At 43.1% G+C, this 27043-nt stretch overlaps 1 protein-coding gene and 1 long non-coding RNA gene across 2 annotated transcripts; one reads left to right on the plus strand and one right to left on the minus strand.

Annotated features, from left to right (window-relative positions):
* Positions 1–1835: 1835 nt before the first annotated feature.
* On the minus strand, positions 1836–14324 carry LOC131132866 (uncharacterized). The gene is made up of 5 exons (XR_009130448.1): positions 14237–14324; positions 14080–14177; positions 13918–14020; positions 13755–13858; positions 1836–2031 (listed from the first exon to the last, which is right to left on the minus strand). It is a non-coding gene; the product is annotated as an uncharacterized LOC131132866 (long non-coding RNA).
* pnoca (prepronociceptin a) lies at positions 12238–26349 on the plus strand. Its single transcript, XM_058078878.1, has 3 exons — positions 12238–12386; positions 22514–22644; positions 23877–26349. The coding sequence occupies exons 2-3, from the start codon at positions 22525–22527 to the stop codon at positions 24417–24419; spliced, it is 663 nt and encodes a 220-aa protein (XP_057934861.1). The 5' UTR covers positions 12238–12386; positions 22514–22524; the 3' UTR covers positions 24420–26349.
* Positions 26350–27043: the final 694 nt, after the last annotated feature.

Here is a 27043-nt window from a genome sequence, read left to right on the forward strand (position 1 = left end):
TTTTTTTTAAATATCTGTATATGTATTTTATTTGATTATTTTTTTAAAAATATTATTTTACAAAATACATTTTATACATTTATTTTAATTCATAAAAAATATATATTATATATTATATTAGGTAACAATTTTCTCCAATAAAAATGTGTTACATGTTATAATTTATTCATGAATCATTAATATAATAATTCTTATATATAATAAATCATCATTAGAATGATATAGATGACAATATAGATGATTATGCTTTGAGACGAGTGACGTATAAAGCCAAAAATAGCAATCACGTGAGCCCCTGAGTTAAAACGGTAGCGTCGGGGCGCCACAGGTGTGTTTACCGCCCTCCGAGCTGCTTATTAACCGAAGGTAAACATTTGCAGAAGGCGACCTGTGTGTGTGATTCAAAGACTCCCACGGGGATTTTCCTGCGCAAAAGGCCAGCGGCTTTTGAAGAACGCTAAAAAGAAAGAGCAGCCATGTCTTTTTTTTTTTTTTTTTATTGCTTTTTGAAATTAGCGACCTCCTGTGATGGGGGTGAAGAGGAAATTAGCCTGCTTTTATCTCCTGCAGACACACACGGTACGCACGTTAAAAATACGTGTCCCGGGAGGAGAGGTCAAAGGTCATACAGAAGATTAAAAAATAATAATAATAATGTCTCCAAATTCCAAATTGCATAAGTGTAGGAAAGTTGGGACCACACCCCGTTCATTTGTTTGTAATTCAAAACAATCTTTCCCATAGGAAATCATAGAATACAAAATAGTCTGTTCCGGGGTCAAACTGCGGCTATCATAAATCATTCATAAACTATACAGGAAAATGTTTTAGTATTTTTATGAGATAGATGATTTTATGAGGCATTTGGGGGAATGTGGTCAGGATGCCTTCAGGACGCTCCTCCTGGGGAGGCGTTCAGGGCTCATTGGACTGGCAGGAAGCCTCGGGGAACATTGGAGAGACTATGTCTCTGAAGCGTACTGGGAGCACCTCTGGATCCCTTGGGAGGACCTGGACAAAGTAGGAAGGGGGTATGGCTTTCTCTGCCGCCCCCTGCCCCCCGCCCCCGGGGGATGGATGAAGGGAAGATGGATGGATCAAATCTTTTGATAGAGACGTAATGACAGACAATTATGCCTGTATCTGTAGGAAGTGTGTGTGTGTGTGGTGATGCTATTGATAAGAGTGTCGGGGGCGGGGGGCAGGGGGGTTCGGGGGGGCTAGGGGACGGTCTGCCTCTTTAGTTAAGATGACACGATAGCAGTAATTGTTCCGGCCACTAATCACACTCCAGCAGGGCACGCTGTGTGTTTATCGCAAAGATGGATGACGATGGATGTTGACAGCCCCGCCTCCACAACGGAGAGCTGGATCTTGATTGGTCAACACTGCTGTCCATGAGTACGGCCTTATAATACAGTGCAACGAAACAAAAACACAATAACAAAAAAAAAATCGACTACTACTGCATACCTGACAAGAACTGAAACCGAAACTGTTGCTTCCGTATGCCCGCAAGGCATGCCGGGTAGTCTAGCGGCAACAACAATATCAATCAACAAGCAAACACGCTGACTCCAGCCAGCCAAACCCTGATGGGACCACAAATGGTTTCTTAATAAAATCACGCTCCTTTAAGGAGGGGCACAATCAGCGCGACGGCCCCGAGGAGCACACGAGTGCTGCTCTGGAAACGGCGGCCATGGCTCTTGATGGCCTCGGCGAGCCCATTCCATCAAGCTCCATTAGCTTAACGACTTTAGCAGCCAGGAGCTCATCATGCGGACAGCGCAATCGCATCAGCGGCTTGATTGGTCAACAAGGAGATACTTGGAGATAAAACGCAGCCCTAACGAGACGTCCCGTGCGTGGGATCAAGATGGCGGCAGGAGACGGTGATGGAAAGCGGGCCTCATCGACTGTCCCCGTATCGACTGGTCAGCCAGCCTTCTTGCGTCCGCAGACGTTTGTTCACCTCAGCATCCGACATCCTCGTCACAAGAAACGTTCTGTCACGACGACTGCGGCCATCTTGGTGCAGAGATCATAAAAACAAGACGGAGCAAAACCGTTACCATTACACTAATATTTCTTAATACTAATAAAAAAATATTCAATAAAAAAATAAATTAAAAAAAGAAATTTAATTTTAATTGTAACTATAATAACTAAATTAAATAATATAATATAATAATATAATATAATGAAATATTAACTAAATAATATTTGTAGTCATCATGTTTCATATTAATAATACAGATATTATATAATTATAAATTATAATATATTTATTATAATAAATAAATTATATATAATAAATTATAAATTATATATAATTATTTACATAATTATATATAATTATATATATTATATATAAATAAATTATAATTATAAATAATAAGTATAATAAGTAATATAAGTAATTCAAATTCAAATTTCTAATTCAACATAAGATTTAAATTAAATTATTTTAAAATGCGCTTTTCAAAAGAAATTAAAATAAAATAAATTAAAAAAAGAAATTTAATTTTAATTGTAACTATGATAACTAAAGTAAATAATATAATATAATAATATAATATAATGAAATATTAACTAAATAATATTTGCAGTCATCATGTTTCATATTAATAATACAAATATTATATAATTATAAATTATAATATATTTATTATAATAAATAAATTATATATAATAAATTATAAATTATATATAATTATTTATATAATTATATAATTATGTATAATTATATATATTATATATAAATAAATTATAATATAAATAATAAGTATAATAAGTAATATAATATAAGTAATTCAAATTAAAATTTCAAATTCAATATAAGATTTAAATTAAATTATTTTAAAATGCGCTTTTCAAAAGAAATTAAATTAAAAAATAAATTAAAAATAGCAAAACTTTTCATTAAAAATATACTTTTTTTAAATTAAAAGAAAAACACAATACTTTGGAGGATTAGAGTAAACTTTGAGGTTTTAAATAAAGTCTAAAAATGTAATATTGTAAAAACATGCTTAAATCTGAATGAAAATAAACTGTTGTGAACATAATAAAAATAATAAAATCAAATTGTTTTTTCAAACATTAAATTTTTTTTGACATGTTTAAATATTTTAAATATTTGCCAATATATGCAAATTTACATTTTGGAATATTCAATATTTTTTAGATTTTTTTAAGGCCTTTAAATAGAAGTGAAAAAAAGGTATAGAAATGAATACTGCAATAATTTCACATGAAGGTACTGCAAGGAGTAAACTAAAGTTTGTGTGTACGAGGCTTTCAGGTGCTGTAATGAAAACCACAGTACCGCTTGGCAAGGCATTACGCTTGTCCCCCGAGGACCCCCAACCTATATTGCTCTGTGGCTGTTTCACGGTGTAAATATCCTCCAGGTGTGTTTTTAATGCAAAGACACCAGCAGTGTATGTGTGTGTGTGTACGTATACCGTAGCCATGCACGAGTCAGTGAATGCAGCACGGCGATGTGAAGTGAAGCTCCCGGGGCCCCCGAACTGATAAATAACCAGCAGAGCTTCTCCTCTCCGCTCCACTGCACACTCATCATTTTGGTCCTCGTACATAAATCCCGGGAGGAACCCAGACGTGTGTGTTTGTCTACACAAAGTGTGTATTTCCTAGTGTGCGCTTTGTGTTGATGCGACCGTCCTACACGACTTTTTCTAATCAGGGTTCACGCTGGACAAGAAGAACGCCCACGAACGTCCCTGATGCTTTGGACTCCTGAGTTAGCGCTCCCGACCTCTATTAGCTTGCCTGTTGCACTATCACACTCCTCCGTTCTCAGGAATGAACGCACGCACCGGGCTCTCCCACGCCTCGCTGGCACCCGAACGCACCAGCATGCCACACGAGGACAGTAGCAATATATCACAACAAACATGTACGCGGTGTTCAAGCGACTGTAATACATATTTTATTTTGCTGTTTTTGTATTATTGTAAGCGTGCAGACCTCACAGCTAGGAGGACCAGGGTTCAATTCCACCCTCGGCCATCTCTTGTGTGGAGTTTGCAAGTAAAACTATCAAGTAAAACTATGAAGTAAAATACAACAAACAACAATGACTTTGGCGGACTTGAGAGTCCGCTTTTTGATAAAAAAAAATATATATTTAATATTTCATTTTAACTTAATATAATGTAAATAGGGGCGGCACGGCGGTCGAGTGGTTAGCGCGCAGCATTGCATCAAAAATTGTTTTGGGGGTTTAGAGACCCCCCCCCAAAAAGGAAGCATTTTATGCTGCAATGACTCAGTATTGAATAAACACTGGGTGGCACGGCGGTCTAGTGGTTAGCGCGGAGACCTAGGAGGACCAGGGTTCAATTCCACCCTCTGCCATCTCTGTTAATTAGGTTAATTAACCTAGTTAATTAATTAATTGGCAACTCCAAATTGTCAAATACCCCGCCTCTCGCCCGAAGACAGCTGGGATAGGCTCCAGCACCCCCCGCGACCCTCATGAGGAAAAGCGGTAGAAAATGAATGAATGAATGAATAATGTAAATAGGGGCGGCACGGCAGTCGAGTGGTTAGCGCGCAGCATTGCATCAAGAAATTGTTTTGGGGGTTTAGAGACCCCCCCCAAAAGGGAGCATTTTATGCTACAATGACTCAGTATTGAATAAAGACTGGGGCACGGCAGTTTAGTGGTTAGCGCAGAGACCTCACAGCTAGGAGGACCAGGGTTCAATTCCACCCTCTGCCATCTCTGTGTAGAGTTTAGGTTAATTAACCTAGTCTAGGTTAATTGGCAACTCCAAATTGTCCATGAATGTGAGTGTGAATGGTTGTTTGTCTATATGTGCCCTGTGATTGGCTGGCTGTACCCCGCCTCTCGCCCGAAGACAGCTGGGATAGGCTCCAGCGGTAGAAAATGAATGAATGAATGTATTATTGTAACTATTAACCAATCATACGTTTGCTAGTTTTTCCTCTGCCCGCAAGCTAACCTAGCATGATGTTGCTGAAAATTAATGAATGAACATTTTTATGCTCATGCGTCCAGACAGAAGCCCCCCTCAGGTAAAGAAAAGCATCAACAATGTGATGTTTATTTACTTCAATCTCCACCCGTTCCCACGTCGCACGGCCATTTCATTTCATCCGCTCGCCGGAATAAGCGAGAGTTCAATTACGGCTATCTAAGCTGCTTATTTTTCAATCACATGCATAAGTCAAGGCTGCTAGCATGAATGCATGCGGTATATCACATACATGTACATAGAAACAACCAAGTAGTACTCTGTTGTCAATACATTCTTTTGGGGGTTTAAGGACCCCCCTCTCCCACCAAAAGAGTGAAAGAATTATATGTTGGAATGACTCAGTAATAATAAACACTGCTCGGACAGAAAATGTTTTTTCATGGCCGCAGCTTGACCCTGGAACAGATTAATTATTTCCACTGATGGAAATGGATGGGGCCATTGCACTACCGGTTAAAACTTAAGAATCACGTTCTCATACGATAACATGGTCAAGTGTACTTCATGATTAGTAGAAGTCAGTTGAAGAAACAATAAAGTTGTACTGCATTAAGAAATTGTTTTGGGGGTTTAGAGACCCCCCCAAAAAAGGAAGCATTTTATGCTACAATGACTCAGTATTAAATAAACACTGCCTGGATGTTCCATTTCACTACCAGTCCAAAGCTTTATGGTAACATGGTAAATTATCTCCAAACTAACTAAAAACTGATCATTTGGGGGGTTTAGGGACCCCCCTCCCTAAAGGGACACATTAAATGACAGGTATGTAATGTCAAACTACAACACAATGCGATGCGATTACCACGTCCTCTCGCCTCATCGGGTTTCTTTTAACTTTGTCCTCCGCTTCCTTGAACACCCCCCCCCCCCCCCCCAAGCCTGGACAGACAGCCTATCGAGGGCTTTGGGTGTAAAAGTCGATGAATTGTTTTAAGCAGGTCAAGAAGATTGGATCGGGCTTCAGCGTCTGGCGAGGGACAGATAAGACCCGTTATCTGCATCCCTCAACCCCCCCACCCCCACCCCGACCCCCCATCCTCACAAAGCTGAGGGGCCGGCAAAAAGACTCACATGCTTGACCGTCACCAATGGAATTAATTAATAGATTAATCAATAAACCTTAATAAACCTCAATATTTGCTGGGACTATCAGTGTGGAAGAATATTTGAATTTTTGAAATATTTATAATTCAATATATTCTTTTAATATAATATGATTTTATTTCTAGATATAATATTCATGATAAGATAAGACACATATTTATTGTTTTTTTTCTCTCATTGAAAAAACAAATATATGTGATTTGGTGCCGATAGCTACTTTGCTTATTTACCAGTGTGGTGGAATTCAGGATCATTCCACTTCCTGCCTGTAGGGGGGGTATATTGTTGCTGTCCAATGATCAGCATTGACCTCCAATGTACTGTTTTTTTAAAAAAAATATTAACATAAAATAAAAATTGTCTTGGGGCGGCACGGCGGTCTAGTGGTTAGCGCGCAGACCTCACAGCTAGGAGACGAAGGGTTCAATTCCACCCTCTGCGAGTTTACATGTTCTCCCCGTGCATGCGTGGGTTTTCTCCGGGTACTCCGGTTTCCTCCCACATTCCAAAAAAAACATGCTAGGTTAATTAGCGACTCCAAATTGTCCATAGGTATGAATGTGAGTGTGAATGGTTGTTTGTCTATATGTGCCCTGTGATTGGCTGGCCACCAGTCCAGGGTGTACCCCGCCTCTCGCCTGAAGACAGCTGGGATAGGCTCCAGCACCCCCCGCGACCCTCGTGAGGATAAGCAGTAGAAAATGAATGAATGAATGAATTTTAGAGCCCTCTAGACATGAAATAACACCCCTATAGTGAACTTTATACTCACATTACCCAATATAGGAGACATAAGATGTTTTTACGCTGCATGGTGTACGAGTGATTAGCGCAAGAGCCTCACAGCTAGGAGACCCGAGTTCGATTCCACCCTCGGCCATCTCTGTATGGAGTTTGCATGTTCTCCCCGTGCATGCGTGGGTTTTCTCCGGGTACTCCGGTTTCCTCCCACATTCCAAAAAAAACATGCTAGGTTAATTAGCGACTCCAAATTGTCCATAAGTATGAATGTGAGTGTGAATGGTTGTTTGTCTATATGTGCCCTGTGATTGGCTGGCCACCAGTCCAGGGTGTACCCCACCTCTCGCCCAAAGACAGCTGGGATAGGCTCCAGCACCCCCGCGACCCTCGTGAGGATAAGCAGTAGAAAATGAATGAATGAATTTTAGAGCCCTCTAGACATGAAGTAACACCCCTATAGTGAACTTTATACTCACATTACCCAATATAGGAGACATAAGATGTTTTTACGCTGCATGGTGTACGAGTGATTAGCGCAAGAACCTCACAGCTAGGAGACCCGAGTTCGATTCCACCCTCGGCCATCTCTGTATGGAGTTTACATGTTCTCCCCGTGCATGCGTGGGTTTTCTCCGGGTACTCTGGTTTCCTGCCACATTCCAAAAACATGCTAGGTTAATTAGCGACTCCAAATTGTCCATAGGTATGAATGTGAGTGTGAATGGTTGTTTGTCTATATGTGCCCTGTGATTGGCTGGCCACCAGTCCAGGGTGTTAATATTTATTCCTGGTTAAATCCTCATCACAAAGCAAGCCAACATCTATTCATAGAAATTGTCCTACTTCCTATTGAACGGCGTTTTTAAAGCAGATTAGCAGCGCATGAGGAAAGAACGAGAAAGACAAAGTCATATTTAATGAGCTTGTCACTCCTCCGCCATCTTGGCGCGTCCACGTCTTCTGTCTTCCTCTTGGACGCTGGCAGCGTTTTATTACTGTCACTCCGTCCACGCCTTCACGTGAAGGAATGACGACAAGCAATTACGCGTTTGTGCGTCCGTCATCGGCGAGACGACGCACCTTCCTTTTTGTTTCATTCGCGCCTTAAATATACTATAGCATGCCGATGATGTCATCAATACATATTTTTGGCTCTATAAGGTGGCATGGTGGCGGTAACGCGTACGAGTGCTGCCGACACTGGGGAGCATTGGTTCCAATAAAACACGAAACCTTTTCTAGTGTTTCGGCGAGATCATTGTGTCAAGTCTACAGTACAAGAAAATGGTGGTTGCAGCATCACTGTCCAGGGCTGCACGAGTGCCGCCAGCAGCACAGAGTTACGATTCACTGATCGTAACTCTGTGCTCTGTGAAATGCGTCAATGCACAGCCATTATTGTCTAAATAGTTGGCAACTCAAGTGAGAGGCAAGTTAAATGTGTCTACAGTCAAGTACGGTAGCGGTAGTGCGCATGAGTGCTGTCGGTACAGGAGAGGTGCGGTTCAAGATTTTTGTCCCCCTTTTTCTTGGTTGTCTAAATAGCTGGGAACACAAGTGAGGAGCACGATACTCATGTCTTGCCGACAGTCAAGTACGGTAGCGGTAGTGCGCATGAGTGCTGCCGGTACAGGTGAGGTGCGGTTCAAGATTTTTGTCCCCCTTTTTCTTGGTTGTCTAAATAGCTGGGAACAAAAGTGAGGAGCAAGATAATCATGTCTTGCCTATAGTCAAGTACGGTAATGGTAGTGCGCATGAGAGCTGCCGGTACAGGGGAGGTGCGGTTCAAGATTTTTGCCCCCCTTTTTCTTGGTTGTCTAAATAGCTGGGAACACAAGTGAGGAGCAAGATAATCATGTCTTGCCTACAGTCAAGTACGGTAGCGGTAGTGCGCATGAGTGCTGCCGTTACAGGTGAGGTGCGGTTCAAGATTTTTGTCCCCCTTTTTCTTGGTTGTCTAAATAGCCGGGAACACAAGTGAGGAGCAAGATAATCATATCTTGCCGACAGTCAAGTACGGTGCCGGTAGTGCGCATGAGTGCTGCCGGTACAGGGGAGGTGCGGTTCAAGATTTTTGCCCCCCCTTTTCTTGGTTGTCTAAATTGCTGGGAACACGAGTGAGGAGCAAGATAATCATGTCTTGCCTACAGTCAAGTACGGTAGCGGTAGTGCGCATGAGTGCTGCCGGTACAGGTGAGGTGCGGTTTAAGATTTCCCCCACCTTTTTCTTGGTTGTCTAAATAGCCGGGAACACAAGTGAGGAGCAAGATAATCACGGTGGTGGTAGTGCGCATGAGTGCTGCCGGTACAGGGGAGGTGCGGTTCAAAATTTTTCCCCCTTTTTCTTAGTTGTCTAAATAGCTGGGAACAAAAGTGAGGAGCATGATAATCATGTCTTGCCTATAGTCAAGTACTGTAGCGGTAGTGCGCGTGAGTGCTGCCGGTACAGGGGAGGTGCGGTTCAAGATTTTGTCCCCCTTTTTCTTGGTTGTCTAAATAGCTGGGAACACAAGTGAGGAGCAAGATAATCACGGTGGCGGTAGTGCGCATGAGTGCTGCCGGTACTGGGGAGGTGCGGTTTAAGATTTTTCCCCCTTTTTCTTGGTTGTCTAAATAGCTGGGAACACAAGTGAGGAGCAAGATAATCATGTCTTGCCTACAGTTAAGTACGGCGGCGATAGTGCGCATGAGTGCTGCCGGTACAGGCGAGGTGCGGTTCAAGATTTTTGCCCCCCTTTTTCTTGGGTGTCTAAATAGCTGGGAACACAAGTGAGGAGCAAGATAATCACGGTGGCGGTAATGCGCATGAGTGCTGCCGGTACAGGGGAGGTGCGGTTCAAGATTTTTGCCACCTTTTTTCTTGGTTGTTTAAATAGCCGGGAACACAAGTGAGAAGCAAGATAATCATATCTTGCCGACAGCCAAGTACGGTGGCGGTAGTGCGCATGAGTGCTGCCGGTACAGGAGAGGTGCGGCTAATTTTTTTTTTTCCCCCAGCATATGATGCAATGTCTTTCTGTTAGAGACATCAGAGTATCTGCACACCAAACGCACTCGTGCATCGCCCTTGGTGACTCGAACCGTGCGCCAGAGTGTCGCTGTGTGTGTGTGTCAAGTATTCAGGCCAGCAAAACAGAAAGCGGAGTAAAAACAGGCGTCGTGTACGAGTGCAATATTTGGGCTAAAGGCTTTCAAGTCAAGACGGAGATGACTCATTGGGAAAAAAAAGCAAACACGATGTGACAGCGGACACGAGGTAAAAGTCCTCATGTGGACAAATAATAATAATAATAATAATAATAACAATAATAATAATAATGATCCCTGCAAAGATGATTCTGTTAATTGTAAAAAAAAATAGACCAGCTTTACGTCATAATAACATGTCAAAACAAATGAGTCATTTTGCTGGGCTGCTTTTTTAAAGACAGACTGTGACAGCAGCTAATTATATACTATACTTATATACAGTATATATATACTATATATGAATATATGTATGTATGTATGTGGAGTATATGTAAATAAAATGAAGAAAAAGAAGCAAGTAAAGGCCTTGGTGGAGGTAATGAAAGCCAATCAGCTAATTAGCGCGTCTAACAGAGTCAACATTTCCTGGGTTGGAAAGGAAGCAAAGAAAGAAAGCTAACGAGCTTTTCGAGGCGATGACACACTCTGACGTGTTTGGGCGATCCCAAAAAGTAGCTTCCACGTGCCAAACGAGCAATTAAAGCGCTAATATCAGCGAGCTGATTGCTAATTAGCCTAAAGAACAACAACAACAACGAGACGGCGAGGAGGCATGAAGAGTTTTGGACAAAGACAGACGGAAGGAGCCGAATGAGACGTCGCCCGCGTCCTATCTTTGATCTCAGGCGGCAATTTCCCTCCGCTAATTGATTCCGTGCCATTAATTAAATACTCGTTAAGATTTCACCCCAGGGAAACGTCTGATAGCCAAAGAGTCAATTAGCTTCAATTACTACTCATCATTTTCTTCCAAAACAAACCATAAGAGCAAAGAACGCACACTTTTACCTCCGCAGTCTTGTCATATACAGGATCTTTGACTTCCATTTATGCAGCACTTTCATTCTCATCCGAAAGACAATCTTTGATTGGGGATTTCACCGGAGGTCTTTCAAAACAACTCAACACTCCTGTCAAACATAGAGGATCTTTGACTAGCATTTGTTTCTGTGTAGCTGTATAAAAACAGCAGAACACTCCTGTCACATATGGAGGATCTTTGATGAGCACTAATAGTAGCAAAAACAGAAGATCATTCTTGTCCTATATAAAGGATCTTTGACTTGTGTGGTTGCAGTGTAGGTGCTTAAGTAACAGCAGAACACTCCTGTCAAATATAGAGGATCTTTGACTACTGTGGTTGCAGTGTAGGTGCTTAAGTAACAGCAGATCACTCCTGTCACATATAAAGGATCTTTGACTAGTGTGGTTGCAGTGTGGGTGCTTAAGCAACAGCAGATCACTCCTGTCAAATATAAAGGATCTTTGACTAGTGTGGTTGCAGTGTAGGCGCTTAATAACAGCAGATCACTCCTGTCACATATAGAGGATCTTTGACTAGTGTGGTTGCAGTGTAGGTGCTTAATAACAGCAGGTCACTCCTGTCACATATAGAGGATCTTTGACTAGTGTGGTTGCAGTGTAGGTGCTTAAGTAACAGCAGATCACTCCTGTCACATATAGAGGATCTTTGACTAGTGTGGTTGCAGTGTACATGCTTAAGTAACAGCAGAACACTCCTGTCACATATAAAGGATCTTTGACTAGTGTGGTTGCAGTGTAGGTGCTTAAGTAACAGCAGAACACTCCTGTCATATATAAAGGATCTTTGACTAGTGTGGTTGCAGTGTAGGGGCTTAATAACAGCAGATCACTACTGTCACATATAGAGGATCTTTGACTGTTTTTTGGCAGCAGGTTTCTAAACACAGCAGAGCCCTCCTGTCACATATAGAGGATCTTTGACTGTTTTTTGGCAGCAGGTTTCTAAACATGGCACAGCCCTCCTGTCACATAGAAGATCTTTGTCAAGAATCTTTGCAGTAGGTTCCTTAAAAACAGCTGCACTGTCACATATAGAGAGGATCTTTGACTTGTGATTTTTATTTAGCTACAGATTCCTAAAACTCCTGTCAAATGGACAATCTTTGACTAGCGTAGCGTAACACTCTTGTCATATAAAGGATCTTTGAGTAACATTGTTTGGAATAGCTGTTTAAAAACAGAACGACATATATAGGATCTTTGACTGATGAGTTTGTAGGAAAAAAGGATGGAGTGAAGGAGGTTGAGTGATGATGATGATGATGATGGTGGTGGTGGTGGTTTTGTAGGTGGGGGGAGGGGTCCACCCCTATAAGAGCGAGTGCCAGCATCCTCCACGTCGTCACAAACCCACGGCGCAAGGAGAGGAAACGTAACATCACACTGACAGCCCGCACCCGACGGACCCCTGAGGACTCTCACCCAGCACGGGTAGGACTGCCGGGGGCTTTGGGGGGGGTGGGGGGTGTTTGCACCCTAGCATGACCCTTGACCCCCTTGATGGTGCTTCACTGTTTGTTTTTTTTGCTTTTATTGAGCCGTTCATGTTTCATTTGCTCATTCATCAACACTTTTTCTTGAATTATAATAATTAATAATATAATAATTATCTTATAAATCTTATAAATAATTATCTAATATAATATATACATGTATATAAAATATCTGACATTCTTACACACTTTCTACTTCACTGAATGTACTTCATTTCTAGTATTGTTCTTTGCCAAACTGTACTAACAATAACTACAATTACTGCCTTTTGACTGTAAACAATCATGTACTAATACATTATTCACATCAGGATGATTCAAAATAGATTTTTTATGATTTTTTTTATAATGGAAGTAGGTTTAAGCCCTCCTTTAAAGTTGAAACTCTCCTGTTATGTGATATAATGGACGAGATGAGCACCGGCTGTCATATCATAATTGTAAATATTTCCAATCTTTTTCAATGAAAGAACACAGAATGTGTCTTTATAGCATCCGTTGTATTCTATTGTAGAAACTGCCTTCTAGAACTAAATGTAACCCCCCCCCCCAAATGCAAACAATGTCAAGAGAAAAAGCGGAATTGTTGATTCTAGTGGCCAGCAGCTAGAGAAGAAGAAGACATAGCAGGAAGGATTGCTGTTGTTATTATTATAAGGTGAGTATTCACACCTTAGATTCTGTTTCTTTAAAAAGAACACCTGAATATAAAAGTCCTGCACATTTTTGGCAGAAATATCTCCCAATTCCAACTCCCCAAGTGGAAAGAATCTTTTGGGGGACTTTTTGTATGAAAATAGATAAAATGGAGGAAGAATTAAGTTCAGATTGGTGGCAAAACAGGTCATGTTAATCCAAAGATACAATCTTCCCAGCACAACGGGGTCCCCGCGCATCCTTTTTGTGCTGGGAAGACGTGACCTCAACGCCGCCCCCCCCCCGGTGGGGCTCCTTTGTCACAACAGAGGAATGGTTCATTCAGTGCGACCGACACCGTCTCATCGCGGGAAAAAGCATTAGTTATTAGGATTAGCCTCATGTCTTTTAACACTGCAATGTAGCCAATTCACCACTAGGGGGGAGCAGTGTGGGCCCTCAGGGGACTGTTTGAGGAAACACTATAAAGTAATCCCTCGTTTATCGTGGCTAATCGTGTTCCGATCAGTCAATTAGTCATCAGTGAAGCGGGCGTCCTTATTTAGGAATTGAACATTTTGTAGTCAGTGGAAAGCCTGTTTACCACCTTCCTAATACATTTTAACATGATTAGAGACCTCCAAACATGAAATAACACCCCTATAGTCACCTTTACACACCTCCATCCATCCATTTTCCTCGGCTTATCCGGGTCGCGGGGGCAGCAGTCTCAGTAGGAAAGCAGCCCGGACTTCCTGGTCCCCGGCCACCTTCCTAATACATTTTAACATGATTAGAGCCCTCCAAATATGAAATAACACCCCTATAGTCACCTTTACACTCCTCCATCCATCCATTTTCCTCCGCTTATCCGGGTCGCGGGGGCAGCAGTCTCAGTAGGAAAGCCCAGACTTCCCGGTCACCCCGGCCACCTTCCTAATACATTTTAACATAATTAGAGCCCTCCAAACATGAAATAACACCCCTATAGTCACCTTTACACTCCATCCATCCATTTTGCTCGGCTTATCCGGGTCGTGGGGGCAGCAGTCGCAGTAGGAAAGCCCAGACTTCCCGGTCCCAGGCCACCTTCCTAATACATTTTAACATGATTAGAGTCCTCCAAACATGAAATAACACCCCTATAGTCACCTTTACACTCCTCCATCCATCCATCCATTTTGCTCGGCTTATCCGGGTCGCGGGGGCAGCAGTCTCAGTAGGAAAAGCCCAGACCTCCCGGTCCCCGGTCACCGTCTTAATACATTTGAACATGATTAGAGCCCTCCAAACATGAAATAACACCCCTATAGTCACCTTTACACTCCTCCATCCATCCATTTTCCTCCGCTTATCCGGGTCGCGGGGGGCAGCAGTCTCAGTAGGAAAGCCCAGACCTCCCGGTCCCCGGTCACCGTCTTAATACATTTGAACATGATTAGAGCCCTCCAAATATGAAATAACACCCCTATAGTCACCTTTACACACCTCCATCCATCCATTTTCCTGCGCTTATCCGGGTCGCGGGGGTCCCGGTCCCCGACCACCTCCTCCAGCTCCACCGGGTGTTGTGCAGGAAGGACTGGAAGAAATGAGGATTTGTTGTTATGAAATATCCTGACATCGTTACTACCAAGAGAACCAGAGTATAGAGGGGCAGTAGCCACCTGGCGTGGCCCAGCATGGTGCACTGTATTCTGGGACACTCGGAGCCGAGTGGAGCCGCTGTGATGCCATGGAGGTCTCTCTTTTACACTTTTCAAACACTGATAAGGGTTGTTATTATGTCACCTCATCGTAATTAGCATGCGCCTCGTTAAAAATAATTCTTCATTAGTTGGATTTGGTTTACTTTTCCTGCGACGGCATTGAAATGATTTGAGTACTTAGAGTACTTATTAGAGTACTTTGTACTCAGGCAGCATATCATGCGCTGTCCTTCATTAAGACACACATGACTTACACCACTTTCACGTCGATTTACACGAGGCGCAGGTGGCCGTTGGAAGCAGGCCATAATTGGAGGGAAGCTTTTATTGCCTAAATGCTAAAATTCTCCATAACAACATCAGTTTTTTGACTTATCATGCGGAATAATCATGCAGAGTGCATGAGAAAGTGGCTCCTGTTGGTGCCCTTTGCTTGTTGACAAAAAGCATGTTGCACAAACAACCGAGCGACCAAGCGCCTGCGGAGCTAGATCAAGCTGCTCCTGTGGAGTTCACACGCAATGAATAGGTTACCTACAGCCACGGTGACTAATTTTTCTTTCCCAGTGCTGACTTTCTTCAGGCGTGTGAGGGATTGCGCGATGTGGACTTTTTTTTTTTATCCCGCAGCGGTAATTTGGAAAAGCAAAGAAAAACGTCAACGTCGTGACGGGTCCGTGGTGACACGGACCTTAATCACACCTTAGGGCAGGAATCGAACAGCGACGCGTCCATCGCTCCACAGCCACTCTACCGCCCCCCTCGGCGTCCAAACGACACCCAGGTGGAACTCTAACTCACATCGCTGATGGCGGCTTCGATTGGAGATGCGGCGCTCCGTCTAAATAGAAAGGAAAGGCCGCCATTAACGACGCCTCATCTCTCAGACCCGAACAAAGGAAATCAATAGCAGCGTGTCTGGTGTGACCCCGTGTGTGTGTGTGTGTGTGTGTGTGTGTGTGTGTAAGTGCTAACGGAGCCGAGGTGATTAGACTCATTGAACAGAGAAATGGATTTAGCTAGCATGGATAAAAAGACTCAATGACAGGATGAAATGTCAGTGGCGTGTATGAACATGTACTGCACAGACAAAAATAGCAGGCCAAAGATCCTTTACTTGATGAGAGTGCTCAAAAATAACAGGCCAAAATCCTCTAAGATCCTCTATATCTGACAGGAGCACTCTGCTGTTTTTAAGCACCAACTGACAAAATGCTGCTCAAAGATCCTCTATATCTGACAGGGGTGCTCTGCTGTTTTTAAGCACCAACTGCCCAAATGCTGCTCAAAGATCCTCTATATCTGACAGGAGCGCTCTGCTGTTTTTAAGCACCAACTGCTAAAATGCTGCTCAAAGATCATCTATATCTGACAGTGGTGCTCCGCTGTTTTTAAGCACCAACTACCAAAATGCTGCTCAAAGATCCTCTATATCTGATAGGAGCACTCTGCTGTTTTTAAGCACCAACTGCCAAAATGTTGCTCAAAGATCCTCTATATCTGACAGGAGCGCTCTGCTGTTTTTAAGCGCCAACTGCCAAAATGTTGCTCAAAGATCCTCTATAACTGACAGGAGTGCTCTGTTGTTTTTAAGCACCAACTGCCAAAATGCTGCTCAAAGATCCTCTATATCTGACAGGAGCGCTCTGCTGTTTTTAAGCACCAACTGCCAAAATGCTGCTCAAAGATCCTCTATATCTGACAGGAGTGCTCTGCTGTTTTTCAACACCTACTGCAAAAAAAACAAAAAAACAACAACAACACAGGCCAAAGATCCTTTACGTGATGAGAGTGCTCTGCTGTTTTTTACAACCTAATATAAAAATAAAACACTAGTCTAAGATCCTCTATATCTGACAGGAGTGCTCTGCTGTCTTTCAGTACCTACTGCAAAAAAAAAAAACATGGGCTAAAGATCCTCTATGTGACGAGAGTGCTGTTCTTGAGAACCTACTTCAAAAAGTGCTAGTCTAAGATCCTCTATACCTGACAGGAGCGCTCTGCTGTTTTTAAGCGGCAACTACCAAAATGCTGCTCAAAGATCCTCTATACCTGACAGGAGTGCTCTGCTGTCTTTCTGCACCTACTGCAAAAAAAAAAAATACAGTCCAAAGATCCTTTATGTGATGAGAGTGCTCTGCTGTTTTGACAACCTAATTGAAATAAACACTAGTCTAAGATCCTCTATATCTGACAGGAGTGCTCTGCTGTCTTTCAGCACCTACTGCAAAAAAAAAACACAGGCAAAGATCCTCTATGTGACGAGAGTGCTGTTTTTGAGAACCTACTTCAAACAAGTTCTCGTCTAAGATCCTCTATATGTGACAGAAGCACTGTGCTGTTTTTAAGGTCCTACTGCAAATGACTAGTCAAAGATCCTCTATATGATCCTTTCCTATCAGCCAAAGACGTGCTTATTGTTTTTAAAGATGCTTACTTCCTGTTTAAAAGGCGTGCGCTCGATAGGAAGTAAAGGGATGTTATTATGCTGCCGTCTGACGACTGACAGGAAGAGGTGATTTTCCACAAAGTTCCAATCAAGCTGATTGGTGCGATGGATCGGCCAGTCGGCTATCAATACTCCATACAAAGACAGCTGAGGAGGATGCGTATACTTTAGACTCCGCCTACTCAACCTTGACGTCTTGACTTTCTTTACACACACACTCGAATCAAAGATCCTCTATTTGTCAGGATCACTCTGCTATTTTTAAGGCTCTACTGCCAAAACTCCAGAGATCCTCTATATAAGGACCTGCTGGGGGAGAACACTAACACTAATCAAAGATCCTCAATCTGACAGGAGCACTCTACTGTTTTGAAAGACCTGCACAAACACGAGTCATAGATCCCCTATTAAAAGAGAGTGCTCTGTTATTTTGTTTTTTACGGACGTACTGTAAAAAAAAACAGAAATCAAAGATCCTCTATATAATCTTTATCAAAGATCCTATACATGAAAAGAGTGCTCTGCTTTTTTAAGAACCCGAAATACTGATCAAAGATCCTCTATACGACAGGAGTGGTCTGGAATTGTTTTAAGGAGGTACCGGAAAAACTCTAATCAAAGATCCTCTATAGTGCGGGCGCACTCTACTGTTTTGAAGGACCTACATATTCTGTCAAAGATCCTTTATAGGACAGGAACCCTCTGTTAGGTTAAAGAAGCTCATTTTTGACAAAAGCGCTATTTTGTTTTACGAAGCTAGTGGCAAAACATTAGTCAAAGATCCTCTATAGTGCGGGCGCACTCTACTGTTTTGAAGGACCTACGTATTCTGTCAAAACTCCTTGTCAAAGATCCTTTATAGGACAGGAACCCTCTACTAGGTTAAAGAAGCTCATTTTTGACAAAAAACGCTATTTTGTTTTACGAAGCTAGTGGCAAAACATTAGTCAAAGATCCTCTATAGTGCGGGCGCACTCTACTGTTTTGAAGGACCTACGTATTCTGTCAAAGATCCTTTATAGGACAGGAACCCTCTGTTAGGTTAAAGAAGCTCACAGCCCTTCCATGCCGGCTGCACTCATGCAGCCTTGCAAGACACAATTGTGTCACTTTTGTCGCTATTGACTCTGAATTCACAATTAAAGAGAACACGTTGGAATTTGCACTCAGTGAACCGCAGTTCCCCGGTGCTGGCAGCACTCGTGTCGCCCTAAACCGTGTAAAAAAAATAGCACAAATGGAGTTACTGACACCGCTATGGAGAAACACGCTGATCATGCACTTATTATGATATTAATAATGGGATTTTTTTTTTTTTTTGTGAGGACGCAAAATGGAACAAAATAACGTTTGTTTGTTTGTTTTACCTGATTGGAGGAAGAAGAAGACGACGACCAAAAGTGTTTTGACTCATTTAACAAACTCATTAAGTCCTTTAATTGAGGCCTGGGTTAATGCTTCTGGCGGCGCCACTGACTCATTCCTCCACTCCACATAAACATGAAATACTTTCCCTCACACACAAGCGTGATTCACTAACACACACACACACACACACACATGAAGTCGTACGTACACACACACACACACATCATGACAACCAGGCCAGCAGCAGGTTGCCATTATCTACGTTAGCGATGCGGCACAAAAGTGAAAGTCATTGGTCTTCCACAACAAATCAGCCTTTCATATCCAAGCATGTACTCTGACTGGGTAATCGCTTCACATAAAAAGTGTCATTGCATGAGTGCCACCAGCACCTACATATGGGGAGCAGTGGTTCACCGAGGTTCTACACGAAATTCCAACATGTACTGTGACATTGTGAAGCAGAGCAGCATTGTCTCTATTGGGAAGCTTCAACAAAGTTGAACAAAAAAGGTGCACTCGTGCAGCCCCAGGCCATCGCCATGCTTGACTGGAGATAAGAGACAATTATCTCGCCAAAAGACTACAAAAATTTGCAAGTTGCAATTTAAGGGGCCGAGTGTTTCTGATGTGCAGATAGTGGAACCGCAGCTCCCGAGTGCCAGCAGCACTGGGGAGCAGTGGTTCACCGAGGTTCTACACGAAATTCCAACATGTACTGTGACATTGTGAGGCAGAGCAGCATTGTCTCTATTGGGAAGCTTCAACAAAGTCGAACAAAAAAGGTGCACTCGTGCAGCCCCAGGCCATCGCCATGCTTGACTGGAGATAAGAGACAATTATCTCGCCAAAAGACTACAAAAATTTGCAAGTTGCAATTTAAGGGGCCGAGTGTTTCTGATGTGCAGATAGTGGAACCGCAGCTCCCTAGTGCCAGCAGCATTCGTGTAGCCAAGCACTTATTTTTTGGTATTTTGTCAAGATGAGTGGATCTTGCCCATTACAGTGAAGCATGGCTACACAAATGCTGCTGCCACTAGGGAGCTACGGTTTCGGTATCTGTAACATCAAAAGCACTCAGCCACTTAAATTGTCAACAGCAACAGAACTAGTGACTTCATCTGATCTTTTGGAGAGATGAAATATTTAGGCTGAACAAATGCAGCTGGCACTGGGGAGCTGCGGTTCTGTAACATCAAAAACACATCGCCACTTACATTTCCAACAGCGACAAAACTAGCGACCCTTTCTAGTATTTTGGAGATAAATTGCATCTTGTCTACAGTCAAGCACGGCGGTGGTGTTACGGTCTGGGGCTGCACGAGTGCACCCTTTTGTTCACTTAGTTGAAGTTTCCCAAGGGAGATGATCAGGCTCTTCTTCACAATGTCACAGTACTTGTTGGCATTCGCGTTCACCCTCAATGAACCACAGTTCCCCTTTGCCGGCAGCACTCGTGCAGCCCCAGACCATGACGTTACAATAGCTGTTATCTTGCTAGACACTTGGCGGATATTTGGCCACTGGTAGCCCATGATGCACATTATTGCTGTGTTGAATGTGACTTCCTGTTGAATAGACATGACTGTCGGCGTTTTTGACCGCCATTTCCTGCCGTTAGTAAGTGTTTTTAGCGTCTCTGTGATAGCGATATATCCCGGGGGGGCCCTGACGCTAATGAATGAGCTTTTAATGACGTGATTAAGCAGCGAGTAAAGCAGTTCATTACGCCGTGACCGTCAAGGTCTCGCAAGCTGGACCGCAGGATAAGCGGCGTCTGCTTCATGAAAAAAAACATCAACAAATCCCGGCCTTGTTAGCGCGCCCACCCATCTCCTCCGCGTGCTAGCAAGGCGAGAAAAGGTGTTTGCGTTGCCGAACATGGTGAAAATGTTCCTGGCGTAATTCTCTTATCAAGTATTTTTCTACATGATGACTTTTTCCTCTCATCAAGAGCAGCCCGCCTCCAAATAAATGACTTCCGGCCGCCTAAAGCCGGATTATTCACGCGCGGTTGAACGTCGCCGCCGCTGCTTTTCGTTTTATTTAGTGGACGCTCTGCTCGTTATGAGCAAATCTGAACTGCTGGCCGCGCCATGCAAGCTTCCTGTTCCTGGAATTACCTCCCATTTACTTGCAAGGCCGAAGCCTCTCTTGTACTACAGCAGACGTTTCTAAAAACATCAGAGTGCTCTCAAATAGAGGATCTTTGACTAATGTTTTGCCACTAGCTTCGTAAAACAAAATTGTGCTTTTCTCACAAAAAAAACAACAAAAAAATCCCATTATTAATATCATAATAAGTGCATGATCAGCGTGTTTCTTCATAGCGGTGTCAGTAACTCCATTTGTGCTATTTTTTACACGGTTTAGGGTGACACGAGTGCTGCCAGCACCGGGGAATTGCGGTTCACTGAGTGCAAAAACAAATTCCAACGTGTTCTCTTTAATTGTGAATTCAGAGTTCATTGATGGTGGCCATTGAAACTGTCAATAGCGACAAAAGTGACACAATTGTGTCTTGCAAGGCTGCAAGAGTGCAGCCAGCATGGAAGGGCTGTGGTTTACAGAAGGGGGAAATATGAATTCCAACGTGGCATTGAAACTGTCAATAGAAGCATAACTCATGACGTTTTTGTGTCTTTTGGTGAGACAGTTGTGTCTTGCAAGGCTGCAAGAGTGCAGCCAGCATGGAGGGGGCGGGGGGGGGGGGGGGCTGTGGTTCACAGAAGGGGGAAATATGAATTCCAACGTGGCATTGAAACTGTCAATAGCAGCATAACTTGTGACGTTTTTCGTGTCTTTTGGTGAGACAGTTGTGTCTTGCAAGGCTGCAAGAGTGCAGCCAGCAAGGACGGGGGGGGGGGCTGTGGTTCACAGAAGGGGGAAATATGAATTCCAACGTGGCATTGAAACTGTCAACAGCAGCATAACTCGTGACGTTTTTCGTGTCTTTTGGTGAGACAGTTGTGTCTTGCAAGGCTGCAAGAGTGCAGCCAGCATGGAGGGGGTGGGGGGGGGCTGTGGTTCACAGAAGGGGGAAATATGAATTCCAACATGGCATTGAAACTGTCAATAGCAGCATAACTCGTGACGTTTTCATGTCTTTTGGTGAGACAGTTGTGTCTTGCAAGGCTGCAAGAGTGCAGCCAGCATGGAGGGGGTGGGGGGGCTGTGGTTCACAGAAGGGGGAAATATGAATTCCAACGTGGCATTGAAACTGTCAATAGCAGCATAACTCGTGACGTTTTCGTGTCTTTTGGTGAGACAGTTGTGTCTTGCAAGGCTGCAAGAGTGCAGCCAGCATAGGGGGGGTGGGGTTGTGGTTCACAGAATGGCATTGAAACTGTCTGGAACAAAACCTGTGACTTTTTCAGGTCTTTTATTTTTTAAATCATAATTGTGTCTTGCTTAGGTTGAAGCATGGCTGCATGAGTGCTGCTGACCCTGCGGAGCCGTGGTTCACGGAGGGGGAAGGCTAGTTCCACAATGAAAGCCTACTGTGACTTGAGTTTAAAGGCACCATGCAGCATATCATGCATTGTCTTGTCCTGTCGAGGACCCTGAAGTATCCATCTTGGTGACTTTTAAATCACCTAAAGTGACTTTCTCTGGTCTTTTGGAGTCTTAATATCAATAATAATAATTATTATTATAATAATCATGATGATTATTAGTCATGACAAGTGCATGATTCACAGCTTCTTCAATGGTGTCATCAACCCCATTTGTGCGTTTGCTGCGGGCCGTGATGAGTCAAGATGTCTGCACTTAATAAGGTGTATTGTTCTCTGAAGGTGCACAACAAAGAACCTCCACTTCCACGTCAGACACGTCAACGAAAACCGAGGCGACATCCCAAAAGTAAGCTAAATCCGAATGTTTTTGTTTCTGGTGCCGCAGACGGTGAGACCATGAAGACGATGGTGGCGCTGCTGCTGCTTTGTGTGTGTGACGCCGCACACGCCGACTGTCAGGATGACTGCTTGTCCTGCAGCCAACTCCTGCCCAAGCAGCTCACATTCAACACCATGGTGAGGCAACGCACACATGTACTGTACGTATATACGCAGTATGTAGTATAGACTACATATATCCTGTATACAGGAGTATAGAGGGCAAATTCACTTGAGTTTGACTTTGTTGTGGCTAATTGATTCAGAAGGCGAACACAAGGAAAGACGTTTCGATTATTGTACAAATAAGGATAATACTGTCCGGAATACTGAACCGGAAAACCGGGAAGTCTGGACTGAGACTGCTGCCCCTGCAACCCGGACACAGATAAACACGAAAAAAATTGAATGGCATGGAACGTTTGGTGGGCAAACGGGACGTGCTCCAGGCTACATTTTAAGATGTGTAGCGAAGCCTTGTAAATCTATTTCTCGGGTTTGGTGCTCATAAACAGGTTATGGGAACACATGTTACTGTTAGGACATCATGAAAAATTCATTTTACAGAAAAACTGATACCCGGCAGAGCTACAGACTGCATTTTAAGATGTGTAGCGAAGCCTTGTAAATATATTTGTCAGGTTTGGTGCTCATAAACAGGTTGTGGGGACACACGTTACTGTTAAGACATCATTAAAAAGTCATTTTACAGAAAAAGTGATACCCGGCAGAGCTATAGACTGCATTTTAAGATGTGTAGCGAAGCCTTGTAAATATATTTGTCAGGTTTGGTGCTCATAAACAGGTCGTGGAGACACACATTACTGTTAGAACATCATTAAAAAGTCATTTTGCATCAAAAGTGATAGCTGGCAGAGCTATAGACTGCATTTTAAGATGTGTAGCGAAGCCTTGTAAATCTATTTCTCACGATTGGTGCTCATAAACAGGTTATGGGGACACACGTTACTGTTAGAACATCATTAAAAAGTCATTTAGCATCAAAGGTGATAGCTGGCAGAGCTATTGACTGCATTTTAAGATGTGTAGCGAAGCCTTGTAAATCTATTTCTCACGATTGGTGCTCATAAACAGGTTATGGGGACACACGTTACTGTTAGGACATCATTAAAAAGTCATTTTACAAAAAAAGTGATACCCGGCAGAGCTATAGACTGCATTTTAAGACGCGTAGCAAAGCCTGGTTCATATTTCCCCCACATTTAGTGCTCATAAACAGACTGTGGGGACACATCCACTGTTAGAACATTACTGAGTTAGTTAATAATGTTATTTTAACATGTGTAGCGAAGCCTACAAGGGTTTATGAAGTGAGGGGTGTGAGGACAAAACCTGATTTTCTTTCCCAGGAGTGTCTCCTTGAGTGTGAAGCCAACGCCTCCCCAGCATCCTCTTGGGACGCCTGCCGCGGCTCCTTGTCTCTTTCATCGATGCCCAAAAGGTCTCAGGAGGAGGTGGAGGCGTTCTTTCCTGCAGAGGACGAGGAAGAGGCGGAGGAGGAAGGGGAGACGCTGCCTTGGACCTTGCCGAGGTTCCATCACTTGACCCGGGCGCTCGGGCTGGACGAGCGGGCGGCGGGTGGCGACGATACCCACGCCGCTCCGTCCCTGGAGTACGAGTACGAGGACTCTGACGACGACAAGGCCGCGAACGGCATCTCCAAGAGGTTCGGCGGCTTCGTCAAGGGGAGGCACGGCTACAGGAAGCTGATGGCTCCGGCCAGGTCGTACCAGAAGCGGTACGGCGGCTTCATCGGCATCCGGAAGTCGGCGCGCAAGTGGAACAACCAAAAACGATTCAGCGAGTTCCTGAAACAGTACCTGGGCATGAGCGCCCGCGCCACAGAGTACAACAGCGTGTCGGAGGAGCTCAGCCAACAGAACGAAGTGTAGTTCAGCTCCGCAGCTCCGCTCTCTACTCGTTTCCTCTCGGCTTCTTCTCCATCTTTGTCTCTTCTTCTCCTTTTCCTGCCTGAACCTGATTTGCTTATCACATCTCCATATTGCTTTATATCCACCACACATATCCGCACGTGTATCCATACTTCGCTATGACTACAACACACCGGGAACAGTCGCCATTCCGTATTCACTATCCCATTTTTTTACATGTTCTTTATAGAGAATGCAGTTTTCGTACTCAAATAGAGGATCTTTGACTAGCATTTTTGCAGGGAGTGATCCAGGAGGATATAGAGGATCTTTGACAAGAGATTTTTCTTTTTTTGCAACCAAACTATACGTCGTCATATGTACAAGAATGAGGCATAGGGCCCCCCCGCCACACGGCAGAGAAAGGACAGCGAGAGTCGGCAGGAGCAGAAATAAGGCATACAGACACAGGTGCGATAAAGTCACTATTATCTATGAAATATATCACATAACTGAAATGGTACGGTGGTCTAGTGGTTAGCGCGCAGACCTCACAGCTAGGAGAGCCAGGGTTCAATTCCACCCTCGGGCATCTCTGTGTGGAGTTTGTTCTCCCCGTGCATGCGTGGGTTTTCTCCGGGTACTCCGGTTTCCTCCCACATTCCAAAAAAAACATGCTAGGTTAATTAGCGACTCCAAATTGTCCATAGGTATGAATGTGAGTGTGAATGGTTGTTTGTCTATATGTGCCCTGTGATTGGCTGGCCACCAGTCCAGGGTGTACCCCGCCTCTCGCCCCAACAAGACAGCTGGGATAGGCTCCAGCATACCCAAAACCTTAGTGAGGATAAGCGGTAGAAAATGAATGAATGTTTACAACCGGGATGAGTGATTAGCGTGCAGGCCACACAGCTAGAACACCCGAGTTCAATTCCACCCTCTGTGTGGAGTTTGCATGTTCTCCCCGGTGCATGCATGGGTTTTCTCCGGGTACTCCGGTTTCCTCCCACATTCCAAAAAAAACATGCTAGGTTAATTAGCGACTCCAAATTGTCCATAGGTATGAATGTGAGTGTGAATGGTTGTTTGTCTATATGTGCTCTGTGATTGGCTGGCGACCAGTCCAGGGTGTACCCCGCCTCTCGCACGAACACAGCTGGGATATTTGGTAAGAACAACTCGGGGAAGTCGGTATCACGTGATGTTGGTGTTTATGTTTTACTGGGCATGCCCTATTGACTATTCTGGTTGATTATAGCGACGCATGTAGACAAGAGATTGGAATATTCCTTTCCATGTATAAGATTTGTTTCCGGAAAAGTCATTCGGAAAGAGAAAAACTCATAAACTACATAAACTACATCCGGGTACTCCGGTTTCCTCCCACATTCCAAAAACATGCTAGGTTAATTGGCCTAGCAACACCTAGCTCGTTGGTGGCAACACCTAGCTCGTTCCTCCTATAGACTTAGTGATGTTTTCCAATGTAAAAAAAAAAAACGTGCCGTGGCTCAAAAAAGGTTGAAAAACACTGATCGATGAAATATATCACATAACAAACACCGTACCACATTGCCACTCATGCAACATGGCCGCTTGCGGCATCATTTCCTGCACTATGCTATCCCCTGGTGGTAGAACAATCATCACCGTCATATGGCTTTTCTTCTTTGTGATTAGTGGCAAACGGATGTAAACGCCCGCTAAAAGGCGTTTATTCACTACTAAGTCAAAGAGTGAGGAGGTTTTAATTCCAGCAATCATGAGGAAATGTGTTTGCTATTTTGAACTGTCACCCGTGGTTCATTGTGTGTGTAAATAGCTCATCAGTAATAAATCTAGTTTATTATTTCCTTTGTGGCTTGTCATGCAGCAAATGATTCATGTGTCTTGGGGTGTGTTTTTGTTCTCGCTTTAAAAAGAACTTTCTCTCAGTAAGCTGCCCTGATTGAGCGACTGATTGTATATAATTTATCATATAAATCACTACACAATCATATATATATATTGAATATAATTTATCATATACATTTGAATGAGTGTAAATATTAATACAGGGTATCTGCATATGTACAATACATATTTATGGATGTTATTCTAAAGGATTAACATAAAATCCTTCAGATCTGATTTGGTTTTAAACAATAAAAAGAGAAGTGTCACTTTTCTTTTTATACTAATTCGAATGTATATTCATGTGAATTATGCAGTTTTAATATAGACACAGAAGAACTACAAATATAAGCAATATCTGTCATAAAGCAAATATTAGATTATTAGAAATTAAGCACATCCTTTTAATAAAATGACTATAAAACCACATCGTGTGCAGGCATTGTACACATATCTCAGTTAGCAAAACAAAAGTGCTTTTGTTTTGAAAGCCAGCGGAAGTACTGCTTGTTAGTATCTCCTTTAGCTTAGCGTGCGAGACGGGTTGCTTGTAGCTAAACAAGGGTTTATTTGATCACCGACTTTGATATATATATAAAGCAAATATGGTATTAGATTATTAGAAATTAAGTACATCCTTTTAATAAAACGACCATAAAACCACATCGTATGCAGGCATTGTACACATATTTTAGTTAGCCACACATCAAAACAAATGTGCTTTTGTTTTGAAAGCCAGCGGAAGTACTGCT

Source organism: Doryrhamphus excisus, chromosome 7 (assembly GCF_030265055.1).
Source record: "Doryrhamphus excisus isolate RoL2022-K1 chromosome 7, RoL_Dexc_1.0, whole genome shotgun sequence".
Lineage (NCBI taxonomy): Eukaryota > Metazoa > Chordata > Actinopteri > Syngnathiformes > Syngnathidae > Doryrhamphus > Doryrhamphus excisus.

What these genes read in the sequence shown, in the direction of transcription:
- pnoca (XM_058078878.1), top strand. Translation starts at nt 22,525, where the DNA reads ATGAAGACGATGGTGGCGCTGCTGCTGCTTTGTGTGTGTGACGCCGCA. An exon ending in AGCTCACATTCAACACCATG is followed by an intron (nt 22,645 to 23,876) that starts GTGAGGCAACGC and finishes TTTCTTTCCCAG; the next exon opens with GAGTGTCTCCTTGAGTGTGA.